The sequence below is a fragment of the Diadema antillarum genome, unplaced genomic scaffold, assembly GCF_040938485.1.
Source record: "Diadema antillarum isolate AM-2024a unplaced genomic scaffold, OU_Dant_1.0 seq00000953_RagTag, whole genome shotgun sequence".
NCBI classification, from domain to species: domain Eukaryota; kingdom Metazoa; phylum Echinodermata; class Echinoidea; order Diadematoida; family Diadematidae; genus Diadema; species Diadema antillarum.
Window position 1 is genome coordinate 1,500,649 of NW_027271801.1, and position 14,670 is coordinate 1,515,318.

The 14,670-nt window shown below is 43.5% G+C and overlaps 1 protein-coding gene across 1 annotated transcript in view; it reads right to left on the reverse strand.

Annotated features, from left to right (window-relative positions):
* LOC139741786 (extracellular matrix organizing protein FRAS1-like) overlaps positions 1–14,670 on the reverse strand; it is a 106,062-nt gene that overhangs the window by 68,713 nt on the left and 22,679 nt on the right. Inside the window, exons 5-12 of the mRNA XM_071652374.1 lie at positions 14,502–14,635; positions 13,752–13,835; positions 11,957–12,061; positions 11,348–11,405; positions 10,194–10,327; positions 7,385–7,474; positions 5,786–5,933; positions 3,516–4,124 (exon numbers count right to left, since the gene is read on the reverse strand). Of these exons, the coding sequence (XP_071508475.1) occupies positions 3,516–4,124; positions 5,786–5,933; positions 7,385–7,474; positions 10,194–10,327; positions 11,348–11,405; positions 11,957–12,061; positions 13,752–13,835; positions 14,502–14,635 (1,362 nt within the window). The remainder of the gene's footprint in view (positions 1–3,515; positions 4,125–5,785; positions 5,934–7,384; positions 7,475–10,193; positions 10,328–11,347; positions 11,406–11,956; positions 12,062–13,751; positions 13,836–14,501; positions 14,636–14,670) is intronic.

Genomic DNA, 14,670 nt, shown 5'->3' on the forward strand with positions numbered 1-14,670 from the left:
CGCAGCTAGCGCTAATGCTGATCCCCTTGATCTCATTTTGAATAGAATTAATGCTCTGCAAGTGACAGTTAACACGCTCCAGTCTCAGTGCGACTCTTTACAGGACTCGCGTCGCGAAGTGTCGCGCTCTCGACCACGCATGCGTTCCAATTCTCCACATGCTCAGTCTCGCTCACGTGATCGGTATGACTCCACATACACCTCGTATCGTCAAAATTATGCCCGATCTCCTACTCCTGTCAGACGAAGGTATTCCTCTGAGCGCGATCCCAGTCCTTATCCTCAATACCGGGAGCAAAATCGTGACACATATCATCGCTCATACCATCAATCACTAAATTCAAGATCCCCAAGTAGTCAGCATAGCCCGTCGTTTGATCGCAGAGATGGTGATCGTTACCGTTATCGATCACAGAGCCCTGCCGCCCATTCAATGCCTCGCTCTGCACGCCGATCATCCCCTGGCCGTGTTTCTTTTCAGGAAAACTAGTGTCAGCTGATGGTGCGGGTCGTCCGTCAGCCTCCTCATTTGAGACCCAATCTCAATCTCCTCTTCATTTGCCCTCTGTGCCTTCTCCGACTCCTTCATCTCGCATTCTGATTTCTATTGGCTCTACAGAAATCCCAGCTTTGATCGATACTGGCGCTTCAATGTCACTCATTGATGAGAAACTCCGATCGTCTCTCCCGTCTCTGTCTTCTCGGCCATACCTCTCACTCCCTGTTCCAGTGAAAGCTGTTTCTGGAGAGGTTTTTGACACATTTGGTTCCATTTTGGTAGATTTTTCTGCTCATTCATCACAGTTTTCATTTCATTTTCAGGTAGCTCGTGGTATTCATCCCCCCATCATTTTGGGATGGGATTTCTTGTCGGCTCATCAGGCGATATTAGATGTAAGTCATGGCTCCCTGTCACTTTCTTCAGTCACTCTTCCCCTTTTAGGAACTCACCGTGCAGTTCCTCTGGTGATTTCAACAGTCGTCGATGAGGAGATCGTCATCCCTCCTTGGAGTGAGACAGTTCTCCCGATACCTCTATGTAAGGATTCTCTGACTTGTTTTCCCCAAGAGGTCGATGGTGTGCTCGTACCTGGTAATGAATTACCTGTTATTGTTGCATGTACACTTGGCTCCGTGGTTGATGGTACAGTTCCAGTTCGTGTTGCAAACCCGACATCGTCATCGGTCACACTTTATCCAGGCATGCCTCTCGGTGATTTCCATCCCATGCTGGGCCGCACAGGAGAGCAGTACTGTGCTTTGGTCGCTCCTCCTGTCTCTCTTGACTCTCCCCCTTCCTCTCTTCCTAGCCATTCATCCTTTGATCTATCATCGACATCATTGACTTCGTCTCAGCAGGCTCGTGTTAGTGCTCTCCTTCATGACTATGCAGACATTTTCAGTCAATCTGCCGACGATTATGGGCACACTGATCTGGTTCAGCATGAAATACCGACTAACAATGCTTCCCCTATTCGACAGAGGGCATACCGTGCATCACCCACAATTCGACAGGAGATCAAACAACAATGTGATCGCCTGCTTGAGGCCGGGGTTATCGAGCCCAGTTCCAGCCCCTGGAGCTCACCGGTGGTCATGGTCAAGAAGAAATCAGGGTCATATCGTTTCTGTATTGATTACCGTAAACTGAATAAGATCACTTGCCCTGATTCTCACCCACTCCCTCGCATCGATGACACGCTTGACTCCCTTGCTGGAAACACCTATTTCAGTACAATGGACTTGTCCAGTGGGTACTGGCAGGTTGCCATGGATCCCGCAGACAAAGCTAAGACAGCATTCACAACAGGTACAGATCTATTCCAATTCACAGTCATGCCCATGGGTCTGCGTAATGCTCCTTCCACATTCCAGCGTCTCATGCAACTGGTGTTACGAGGGTTACACTGGGATTCAGTCCTTGTGTATCTTGATGACGTTATCGTCTTTGGTCGCACTTTTGATGAGAAACTCAACCGCCTGCAAGCTGTCTTCGACCGACTCAGATCGGCCGGGCTCAAGCTGCGACCTGACAAATGTGCCTTCTTCAAGCAGGAAGTTACATTCCTTGGTCATGTAATTTCTCCAGCTGGCGTCCTTCCTGACCCTGCCAACATTGACAAGGTTCGTTCGTGGCCCGTTCCCCGGAATGTCACGGAATTACGTGCTTTCCTTGGCCTTTGTTCATACTATCGTCGGTTTGTGAACAAATTCGCACATGTTGCACAGCCTCTGTACACCTTGACGAAGAAAGGCATTTCATATGTGTGGTCGGATGAATGTGATCAGGCTTTCCACTCTTTACGTGACACCCTCACCTCACCTCCTTTGATGTCATTTCCCATCTTTTCCAAGCCATTCACTCTACACACTGATGCGTCAAACTTTGCGGTGGGTGCAGTCCTCACACAGTGTCTGGATGGTAAGGAACGTGTCATTGCATACGCTAGTCACACGCTGTCACACGCTGAGCGACGATGGTCTACGTATGACCGTGAGCTATGGGCCATTGTATGGTCTGTGCGGCACTTTCGTCATTACCTGCTGACGGCACAATTCACCATTGTCACGGATCACAAGCCTCTAGTAGGGCTTCGTCGGCTACCAGTTGGTCACGATGCTGGCATTGCCTCTTCACGCCGCGGTCGCTGGGCACTCGAGCTTGATACTTTCGACTGGGTTGTTGAACATCGAGATGGCGCTAAGCATGCAAATGCTGATGCGCTATCACGTATACCACAATCAACTGATCCTGCATCGATTGCAACTGTGACTCCTTTTTCTCCTCCTCCTCCTCCTCTTTCTCCCCCTTCTCATCCTCCTCCTCCTCCCCCTCCTCCTCCTCCTTCTCCCCCTTCTCACCCTCTCCCTCCTCCTCCTCCTCCTTCTCCCCCTTCTCCCCCTTCTCCCCCTCCTCCTCCTTCTCCCCCTTCTCCTCCCCGTCCTCCTCCTTCTCCCCCTTCTCACCCTCCTCCTCCTCCTTCTTCCCCTTCTCACCCTCCCCCTCCTCCTCCTCCTCCCCCTTCTCCCCCTTCTCCTCCCCCTCCCCCTCCTTCTCCCCCTCCTCACCCTCCTCCTCCTCCTTCTCCCCCTTCTCACCCTCCTATTCCTATTCCTCCTCCTGCTTCGTCTTCTGCACATCCTCCCATTTCCCCACCCACTCCTTCTTCGGCTCTCCAATCTCCATCTACCCCCTCTTGTCCTCACCCTCAATCAGTCCACTCAGTCCACACATCTTCCTCTTCTCCCTATCCTAACCTAGCATCTCCATCCCCGGACAGTGAAATTGCACTCTGTGCATCATTGTTGGCTGGTGGTCATCGCTTACACCAGGCTCAACATTCTGACCCAATCTTGCGTGAGGTGGTGTCGTGGGTTCGTTCTGGTTCGTTTCCCCTCAGGTCAACTATCTCGAATGCTGAGCTCTCTTTACGCAAGTTCTATGTTGAGCGCGACAGGTTGCACATTCGTGATGGTCTGTTATATCGGCAAAACCGTCTTCCCTCTGGTGCTACTGTGGACCAAGTTATCATCCCCCATTCTCTCATCCCCGAAGTTCTCTCCATCCTCCATGGCTCCCATCTCTCCGGTCATTTTGGCGCTGACAAGGTAATACAGAGAGCCACTCAAGCGTGCTTTTGGCCGGGAATGCGTGCGGATATTACAGATTTTTGCAAACGCTGCCTCCCATGCCAAACGCGTCGTGCCCCTGTCCCAGCGCTTCGCGCTCCCCTGCAACCGATCACCTCCTCGCGACCTTTCCAACGAATTGGTGTAGATATTACCGAAATGCCCCTCACGCCTCGAGGAAACCGATATATACTTGTAGTCGAAGACTATTTCACCAAATATGTCAACCTTTATCCCCTCCCCCATCAGACAGCTGATGCTGTGGCAAGCTGCCTCTTCGACAAATACATTTGCCAGCATGGCATCCCTGAATCCATCCACTCCGATCAGGGTCGTCAATTTGAGTCCCGGGTTATGAGTACATTGTGTCAAAAGCTGGACATCTCTAAGACTCGCACCACCCCATACCATCCTCAGTCTGATGGCATGGTGGAGCGACACAACCGGACCCTGAAACTGGAAATTGGTAAGCGACTCTCCTCCGCTCTCACTGACTGGGACCTTGTCCTCAGTCAACATCAACTCACATACAATACGACACATCACTCCACTACTGGTTTCACCCCCTTCTTTCTAGTCCATGGTCGTGAGGCAAGGCTGCCTCTCTCCCTCTTCACATCATCAGACCCCGTTGTCCCTTCTCATACACCGGATGATTATGCCAAAACTCTCCTCACCCGCCTGCACTCTGCATTTGAGCATGCTGACGCCAAAACAGCAAAAGCGCGGAACTCACAAAAGTCCCACTATGACAAGTCAGTGCGATTTGTGCCATACAACATAGGTGATAAGGTACTAATGACAAATCCAACTGCATCACGAGACAAACTAGGTGAAAAATGGAAGGGCCCATATTGCATTGTGCGTAGAGATGAGCAAGGCATCATATACCACCTTTCGTGCATGTCTGACCCAAACTCCCGTCCAAAGGGCATTCACTACAATCGTCTCAAGCCTTATCTTGAGCCGCCACCATCCCCACCTCAACCTGAAAACCAAGTACCACCAACTCCCAATGATCAATCAACATCTGTCTTTGTCCCGGTTTTCACAGACACCACTTTACCATCTCAGGAGTTGCCTACAACCCCTACCCCACCTTCCCCCTCCCAGGATGCTCACGCTCGAAATCATGACCCCAGATATCAAACCCGATCAGGCCGAGTTGTACGACCGCCTGATTATTTTGGCAACCCAGTTCCCTCCAATTTATAATGTTATTTTTCGTCTACTTCCTTGTATCCCCAGGTATTCTTTTCCCTTGGAGTCTCTCTTACTAACTTCTTTTCTATAATATGTCACCCTCTTAGGAAAGATGGTACCCTAAACATTGGTTCATTGAGAAATCCAATCCACCCGAAATCCTGTTTACAATTCCCACAGTTGCAAAGTTCCTACATCCTTTCATTAGCAATGTCATAGAACTTCTCAGTAAACTCCTGTTTACAATTCCCACAGTTTAAAAGTAACTATATTCTTTCATTAGCAATGTCAGTGAACTTCCCAGCAAACTGGTCATGTAATAGCCCACCAGCACAATATACCATTTCCTCTAGTAAACCCACATTAAACTGATACTTAATCCTTTCCTTTGTTCTCCCGGTCAAGCCCAAGTCAATCCAGACTCCTGTATTTACAATTCCCACCGTCAGTCCTTTGTCTAGTTTTAGTACAGGTAACCAAAGTAATTCTTACATTAAAGACCCCTTACTTACTAACCCTGATATATCTGACCCTCACATGTTGAGAGGGATCATTCTGGACGCCCCTGTCTTGGGCAGAAGTCCTCAACTCTGATTCTCCCTGGCCATCAGATAGATGGCTATGTTGTAACCTTATCGGGAGTGCTCTTATATATATTCGCTGTCATTCTACGCTGGATATACAGATTGTGTATATCTACTACCAATAAATATACACACGTTATGAACTGAATATCGAACTGTGTACTTCATATTTCTTCGCGTCTGAATGTACAGTAAGAGTTGTGATTGTACCACGCTACATAACCCGACAAGGGACTCACAAATCACGCTCTTACACTTACAAATAGCAAAATGTGTACATACTTGAAAAAAAAAAGGAAATCATTAATTAAATCAGATTGAAATCTACAGAGAATCATGCCTGGCATTAAAATAAACTGCAGGCTTACCTGCAACACACTGTGGACAGCAGGACAGAGGGCCTGACTGGGGGACCGTTCCCACCGGACAAGGGGGACAGTCTAGCCTGAAGCAGCTGGCTAACCCGTCCACACAGCTGCACGTCCTGCAAGGGTCCGGCTGCCACGTCTCACCAGCCTGCAGAGGGCAATGTTCAGTCACTCTTTTCATTCACTAATCTTTAGTCACTATTTTCATTCACTAATCTTTCTTTAAGCATGCCTGAGTAACGTTCCTATCATATCTCTTTCCAAAAATTCTATTTTTTCTGCTTGTTTCTGCATTTTATAAAGGTGATAATTACACCTAGAAATCTGCAATATGCAGTATGATAGATACTGCTTGACCATGCATGAGCAATCAATTTATTTTCATCTCTCTGATATTCTTCTTCCATATGGAAATGATACAGACAGAAAGACCAAACAGAATACAAGCTTAAGTTGATATGCATTTGAATAGTGCTGCATATGAGTTAAAAAACATGTGTAAGATACATTTGTGTCTATCTACAGATACCCTAAAACTGTACTACATATCATATCAGCTTGCTTTCAACGAAATAAAAAAAAACGAACAAATACAATATGCTAAACCAGATTCCTGCACCACAAATGATCAACTGCACCATGCACTTCATAAACAATGTTTCCCTAACATTGCAGTGACCATGGTTACATAAAAATCATGTGTGAAACTAAATGCCCAGCAATGGATCATGCTTGATTTTAATAAGTTGACATGAGCCAATGTTGGAGGAAGCCAAATCTAGCTTGGCCAGGCTCTTCCATGGATGATTTCAAAATGTGTTAAATGTTCACACTTCTTTGTGTCTTCCCCCTCTTCACCCCTTACTAATTTTTGTCTTGCTATCCAGGTAACAGCTTATGAATTAACATCACTTCCTGGTTTGCTAGTATTCTTGCCAATCAAGCATGTTGTCAGTCTTTTATGAAACATGACCCTGAGATATTCTCATCACCACTGTATCTGCCATTTATTTGGCAAGTAACAATCATTTTGTAAGCATAAAGTTAGGGATTTCTCATCTTGGCGACAACATGCAGAGCATTCATGTCAAAATGGAAGGCAACATCTCAGTGAGTGGTATATTTTGCAAATTATGGTCAACTTCCCAAATTTGTGAAAATGGAAACACCATGAAACTTATGCCGTATACAGTATATGATGGACTCTTTGATGCTTGATATGGCTGTTCAAGGCAATGGACAACTGTTCTGTGACCCTAATAACCTACTTACCAGGCCCCTCCTCGGTCCAACCACAAACATAGCGGCCAGAATTGACAATAGTTTATATCTAGTCCATGGATCATGCAAATTCTGACTGCTTAAATGCACGAGACAAAACATGTACACAAAAAGACTTATAAAGATAAAATGCAAGCTGACACGCCCATGTCCGCAGTCAGTTTATTTTGCATTTGTTTTTAGTTCATGGACTAAATTTGAACCAAGGATTTGATTTCACACGACTGTTGTGATATCAGGCCATCGAGTCTGGCATACAGTGTTAAAGAATTGGTGGAGTAGAACCTCAGGAGAGATATGAATGTACAATGTACTTACCGCATATGTTATCCTGTTGTGTATACAGAACCCTAGTGGTGTGTGGCACTCCGGGCAACATCGTCCCTGCTTGTGTATTAACGTTTCACCCTGTAGAGTTTCAAAAAGGGGGGGGGGGAAAGTATTGCAGTGAGAAGTCTAAACAGGTTGAGAAGTAAACGAGTGCAACGATGTGAAATCTGCATCCATCGAACTGGACCATACCTAGACTACAAACAATCATACCTGATTTGTTGTTTATTTAAAAGTGAGCCTGTACTCTAAATTCAAATGCAATTGCACTCAATGTCCCATTGGTAACTATCTTCTAACCAATGTACAAAAGCAATTACAAACAATTGTACACCAAATTTCAAGTCGCAAAGCTGATCATGGATTGCAGATGAGCTACAATTAAATATACAATGTTGTATTCGAAGCTAAGTTTGCTTTTTGGAGCCATTAAAGAACTTTAAAAAACTTTGTTAAGCTTTATTTCAGTACAAAAAGTTTACATAATGAAAACATTGTGTACCATGTTCAGAATATTGTTGATCAATATTGACATTACTGATTATCATTTGCGGGGGGGGGGGGGGGGGGGGGGGGGGGGTGGGGGTTCCTACTGAATGGGAATATAATTTTTTGATCCCACATGTTTATACACATGTTCGGAATTATCAGATAACCTAGTCTTTGGCATGTCCACATCATTTCACAATGATTTTGCTTTCCAGTGTGAGCAATCATCATCAAACCTCCACTTTCATTCTTTGTTTCTCCACACTTTTCAGACAATCCCCCCTTTCCCCCTTATCCCATGGTGTATGTGTGTGTGTGTGTGTGTGTGTGGTGGGGGGGGGGGGGGGGATAAGGGGGAATAAGTGGTTTTAATGCGATGAGCAATAAAGAAGAACAAATCCCGAGAAGCGCCCTGAGACGATTAAGGGACCAAGAATGGGCAATGACAAATATGAAACCATGAAAGACAGAGCGTGACAATCATACAGAATACTGGGCTGACAGACACCAGGTGAATGTGCCTTCTGTGAGTCATGAGGCATACTGTAAGCTATCACTGTTTAAAGCATCACGGTATGATGTTATGATATGGCAGGTAGGAGGAATTTCTGAAAGTTTCAAAACTTTTGTTATCATTGTCATCATCATCATCATCATCATCAATGATCAAATACTAATACATTATACTTGTATAGGGTTTAATACAAAAGTATCCAGTGCGTAATCACCATCACTATTACTATCATCATCATCATCATCTTCATCATCATCATCATCTTTGCGCAGTACATCAACCATGCTAAACTGGATGTTGGGAGTGATGTGGTAAATAAGGAGCAAGAAGGCACAAATTGCTTTCTCTGTATTATATACTTGTGATTGATCAGCTGAAAAAACAAATCATATATTTGGGCAAGCTTCACACAATACTGTATGAAGATTAAAAAAAAAAATATGAATATCTCAAAAACAAGATGTACATTTATGACTTGCACGTTCAATCATCTTTTGAGCACTTTCTCCCTCTTTTCTCTCCCTCCCCGTCCCCCTCCAACCCCGCCCCTTTGCTCGCTGTCACTCTCTACCTCCTTCAATAGGCTAAGTAAGTCACGATGCCTGGGATATGTTTCATGGAAGTTACTAATAGCACACCACAGCACTGAAGGCAGAGGAATAGATTAATTTTACCACTCCTCTGAGCCAAATTCCACACAATACCCGCCCACGTGTATATGGACGCCATGCTGGTAATATAATACAGGCTGGGTATCAAAAGGTCACATGGTTTTAGTGAGTTTGGAAGGGGGTGTCTTCTATTCTTTTCTCTTTTTTTTCCCCCCCACCACAGAGGAAGACATTAATAAACTATAATGCATTGGCATGACAACAATAAAAACAAAATCTTTCCTCATCTGATGCCAAAATGCAGCGAAACAGCAGGAGGAGCCAAATTGGAAATAAAACTAAAGAGCCTACACAAGTTTTAGTGACTTTCACCATCGTGTTTTCATAATAAAGCATTACTCTTTCTACCAAGGTACAATCATGCTAAATAAGTGAGATTTTGGAGAGAAAATATGAAAAAAAAAATGATAATGACGATGATATGGATGATGAAGCTAATCTTCTGTTTCTTCTTCTTGTGTGGCAAAATGGGCCTAGATGATACTGCTTGTTGACTATTGCTCGTCACCTGGGGTGAACTCCTAAAGGGTGGGCATCATTCATTCATTTTTCTTGTGTGGGAAGGTAGGTGGACCACTTCACTTTAGCACCCTGCTCTTTGTGATGAATGAATAAATGACTGATAATGATAGTGACAATATCACACTTTTAATAAATGATAATGATCTAGACTCTGAAAATAAGGACTCACATGACAAAAGCAAATTAAGATGTTTGAAAAACTGCTACTGGCAAGTCCTGTTTTCACCGGATGCGCGACTTTTGAATCCAACAAAAGAACACCATCATTTACAGCATATAGCTATACTACATGTAGAGCTGACAGATCTGCATTCATTATGAACATATTTGGATCCACTGGTCACCCTTCTCTAACCCATGTACACCCTAGTTTGCAGGTACAAACCCTTGTTGGTGGTAAAGGTGTTTGCATCAAAAAGACTACACGCACCACTGGCAGTGTCCCATGGGCCATGTACTGTAGCTGCTCCCAACACCTTGTCGGGAGCAGATACATTGGAGAGTTTATGCATGCAAACACCCTGAAATAGATGCTTTGGCACAGACTCCTTTCCTTTGACGGACAACGGTTTGTGCTTGCAAACTATGTACACCCTTTTACCTCTCTGCATTCCGTGCGGGCGCACTCCGCGGGAAAGCACGCGATCAGACCTTCCTGGCAGAAGCAGAATTCGCAGTCCGTCACATTCCACATGTCACCTGAGTACCACCTGACTCCGTCAGCCTCGCAGGTAGCTGGGTGGGGGTCAGAGGTCGAAACACCATTTTCCTCAATTTTGCACCACGAGTGACTTTTGGCCATGCGCCTCATTAAAATGATCCCTACTGTTTAATGGCTTGTGATTAATTTTTCAGCACATTTCTAGGATCATTTAGCTAACAACACCTGCAAACCAGAGCATTTACGGAAACAAATCAAATCTATGTCTTTCATACTCTTTCTTGAATTGTGATTATTACCATGGGTTTATATTGTACACTGAGAAAAGGTTTCACTCTATTACAAATAAAACGAAAACAGAACGTCACTTTTCATTCAAATCATTTGTCTTTGAGACCACATCTCACAAAATGAATACCAATAGCAGACAGTGATACAGTCAACACAAGAAAATATCACTTTCATATATCATAGCCAGCAAAAACACATTTGCAGCTAAACGTTGATCATAGTTTGTGACTTTCGGTCGTGAAAAAAGAACGTAGGTGGCTAAATTGTGATATTGAGAGAAATGAAAGGACTGTCAGACTGTCATTATTTCTCAGGTATTTCTTTAAAGAATTTCTGCTATCGAAAAAGAATATTTAGATGGTTACATTCAGATATTGAGAGTATCAAAATGGCAAACAGACTTTCCTAATTTTTCTGGTGTCTCACCTTTTTCAGTCAGATTCCTTATGACTTTCTATTACTGTATACGCCAAATATTTCGCGAGGTTTTTATTTTCGCGAATTTCGCGAGTCAGCTGCTATTTGCGTAATGACACGGGAAAATATAGACTCTAATGCCGATATGAATGTTATGTACGCGTATACATTTCTCCATTCAGTACAGGACTCCATGATCACAAATTCAATCACTCACGATATTGTCGGGAAGTCCCAATTCGCGAAAATTTAGACTCACAAATTATATGGCTTATACAGTATCACAAAAGAACACTGATGGTTACATTTTGATATTGAGAAAAATGAAATGGCTGTCAGACTGTCCTAATTTCTTTATGTATCTAATCTTTTTCAGTGAGACTCACCCTGGGATGACACACACTCAGAGCAGCAGTGTCCGTCTCTCCGCATCCTTGTCTCTCCCTGCAAAACACAAAGACAATTAGAAATAAACCGTTTTTGCCGTGCGGAAATTATACACTTAATTAACCCGTTGAAGACTAGTCCCAAGCATACTCAGGCAGGTGTCTATGGGAAATGCATGTTGAAGCAAAATCAGCCCGTCCTCAACAGGTTACGAGTAGAGGACCATTACTGCTCTTTTTAGTTAGCACTCTAATTTTTTCCTTTCTGTCTGTAGGTACATGTAGTATAATTCTAGTGCTTAAGAACTGTTGAAATTGATTTGTGAGAGAGAAGAACAGTGTATCATTATCAGTGCTTTGATTATAATTATTACTAATGTTGTTGCTGTCATAGTTTTCATTGGGTTGTTTGTTTGTTTTTTCTCCTAAGAGGTATTTATTCCATTAAAATGGGTTAATGTACAAACAAGTCTAAATATGTCACACTGCAGCAACAAAATAGGACAACTGCAGAACCACCAGAAGGTATGGTCCTGATATCGAAGCAGCAGTCACTCCACAAGAGGACAGAATGTTATCTCTCTAGGAGTATGGCTAATGGTCACTTACCGGCGCACAGGGCAGGTTGTCCACGCAGGTTTCCTCCACACAGCTAACGGTGCCACTCTTACATAGACAGTGGGTGCAGACACCGCTCTTCCATGTCGCTCCGTCCTGACAAGGTAATAAGATGGCAGTCAAAGGCAAAGATTTTAGTATCATAGCCTGTCACTTTTTCTTTCTTCAACTACTCATCCCATTACTAATACTTTTTTTTCTTCTCCAGTATCATTTTTATTTCACATTCATTCGTTGACATATATTTCAATTAAATGTGTGTAAATGTACATAACAAAACAAAAATAACACATAATGTAAAAAAAAATACATCCCCTCATCTACACAGACACACACACACACAGACACACACACACACACACACTAAGAGCAGACAACATAAGGACTCAATTATCATGAAGAGAATAAATAGGCACACTTCTGCCCCTCTGTAATAACACAATGAGGAGTAGCACATCATTCTTATATGGAATTGATGTATTACTATGCATCTCACCTTAACATAGATTTACAGCATACTTTATTTATGAACACTATTTTCATTTGGCTAAAACTATATTGAAATTTCCAGGGGTATATAAACTTTTACTCGGAGAGAAGCCCATAGAGAATGTGTGAGTTTTAACCAATACGTGATCTAACAGGGGGGGGGGGGGGATATGTTCTTTGACACAGTCATACTGTTGTCTGAAACTGGGCTGCATACGTTATGATAAAGACTTGACACACATTAATCCTTGCTGGCTGCATCCCAGACAGGTGCGACCCTGTGACATCCCTTGTCTGACAGCCTAAATGGGGGGGGGGGGGGGGGGGGGGGGGGGGGGTAATTCCAGGGAGTAGGGAACAATATCTCCCTTCATCATCACCCTCCCTCCCTTCTCTCAAGATCACCTAGGTGTAATAATAGTGCTGTACATCACTTCCACTAGGAAAAGCCCTCTGTGCCATTTTAAGTTTGCTTGTCTTTAATCCCAGCAGAGGTGTATTCTAACCGCAAATGTCATTGTTTGTAGCTTTTTGGTTGGCGTAAACTATGATGCCAACATTTAAATTTTGGACACAAGATCATGACTGAAAATGATAGATGGATTGCATCCACAAGGGATACAACAGTCGCTTTGTATGACATTTGAATTGTTTTTCTCTTTGTACTGTTTTTCTCTGGGAGGAGCATGGTGGTGTTGTGGTGTGGTGTGTTGTGTATACTGGTGACTCATATCTGTCCAAACAAAAGTTCAAACCTCATCTACCTCAACCACTACAACTGCAAATGTGTTATTTGGTTATAATCTATGTGTTGCTCTTCACTGAAACCATCAAAAGCTGCACAATAGAACAACAGAAAAATGAAAAGGTAATGTTGAATAATGATTCAGTCATGACCGTCGGCAAATATTGGTCAGTTGATCCAAAGAGAGCGGAGATTAAAATCATTTGCAGACAAATTTCCTATTTTTTCACTGGTGGCTCAACACTCAGTCTTAACTTTTAAAACTATGTTAACAAACATAGAAATATCAAAAATGCATACAAACTGATGCTCATCTCTCATCATACGGTCTCCGACAAACACTTCATCTGTAACTCTAGGTTGATAGTTTTGATATCAGCTGCTATCTTATAACAAACATTCCACTTCAATATTGCTTCTTTTCATTCTTAATAGGTTGTTTTGTTCCACTCTACTGAGTAAAAAAGTAATACTGATAGGAGTCTTGTGCAATCCATAAAGAGCCTGCTCAATGGGGGCAACGTTGTACCCCACTCTCTGCGGCCGCCTCACCTGGTATGTGGCCCCATCCACCTGACATGACCGCCCCACGCACTCTGGACAACACTTTCCTTCAGGTACAACCGCCTCTTCATCCTACAGGGGGGAAAGAGAGAGAGGGCGCAACTGAAATCAATTTGGAGATAGAGGAAAACTTTGGAGATACAATGCACTTTTGGAGAGAACAACCACATGAAGTCATGGGGTTCCTGTTAAAGAATTGGCTTTAAAGAAGTAAATAATGACAAAGTGGAACCCTATAATCAAGCATAACCTTTCAAACCCATTCATAGAAACTGTGTTTCATGATACATCTACTTGTGAATTGACATATCATGTAATGATTTGGTTTTTCTTTTCTCACAAAAATCTGCTATCAAATGAACAATCACAAAACTTTTACCTGGTAACTAAAAAGTTTTTGGAGGTACATGTATTTGATACCATACGAAAATACTTTAGTTTGCAAAGGGTGGAATTCATTGCACCTAGCCACGTGCGAAAGAGTAGGTGCACAAAATTTCCACCTTTGCAGTATACAAATGGGCATATCTATTTTTTTTTCCTCTTCTCATTATGAATACTGTTTGCAGCTTATGTAATAAGGCTACAGGTAGATGCAAAACAATACTGTACAAGTACACCTTAAACAAATAAATGGTGAAATCAAACTAAATTAACTAAACTTTGCCTTTTTAAAGAAAGGGGTCTTTTTCCCCCCACAGAAGACTCATGGAATGAGGCTGAATTTTGAGATCTGACCTGTCCACACGTCACTGCAGGGCAGTCGGCGATGTAGCACTGGGACTGACCGTTGTTACATATGCACTTAGCACACTTGACGGGTGACCACTCCTCCCCGTCGTAGTGAGTCACCCCCCTGTCTGTGCAAGTTCCTGCCAGAGAGAAACGAGAGAGCATGTTATTAAGA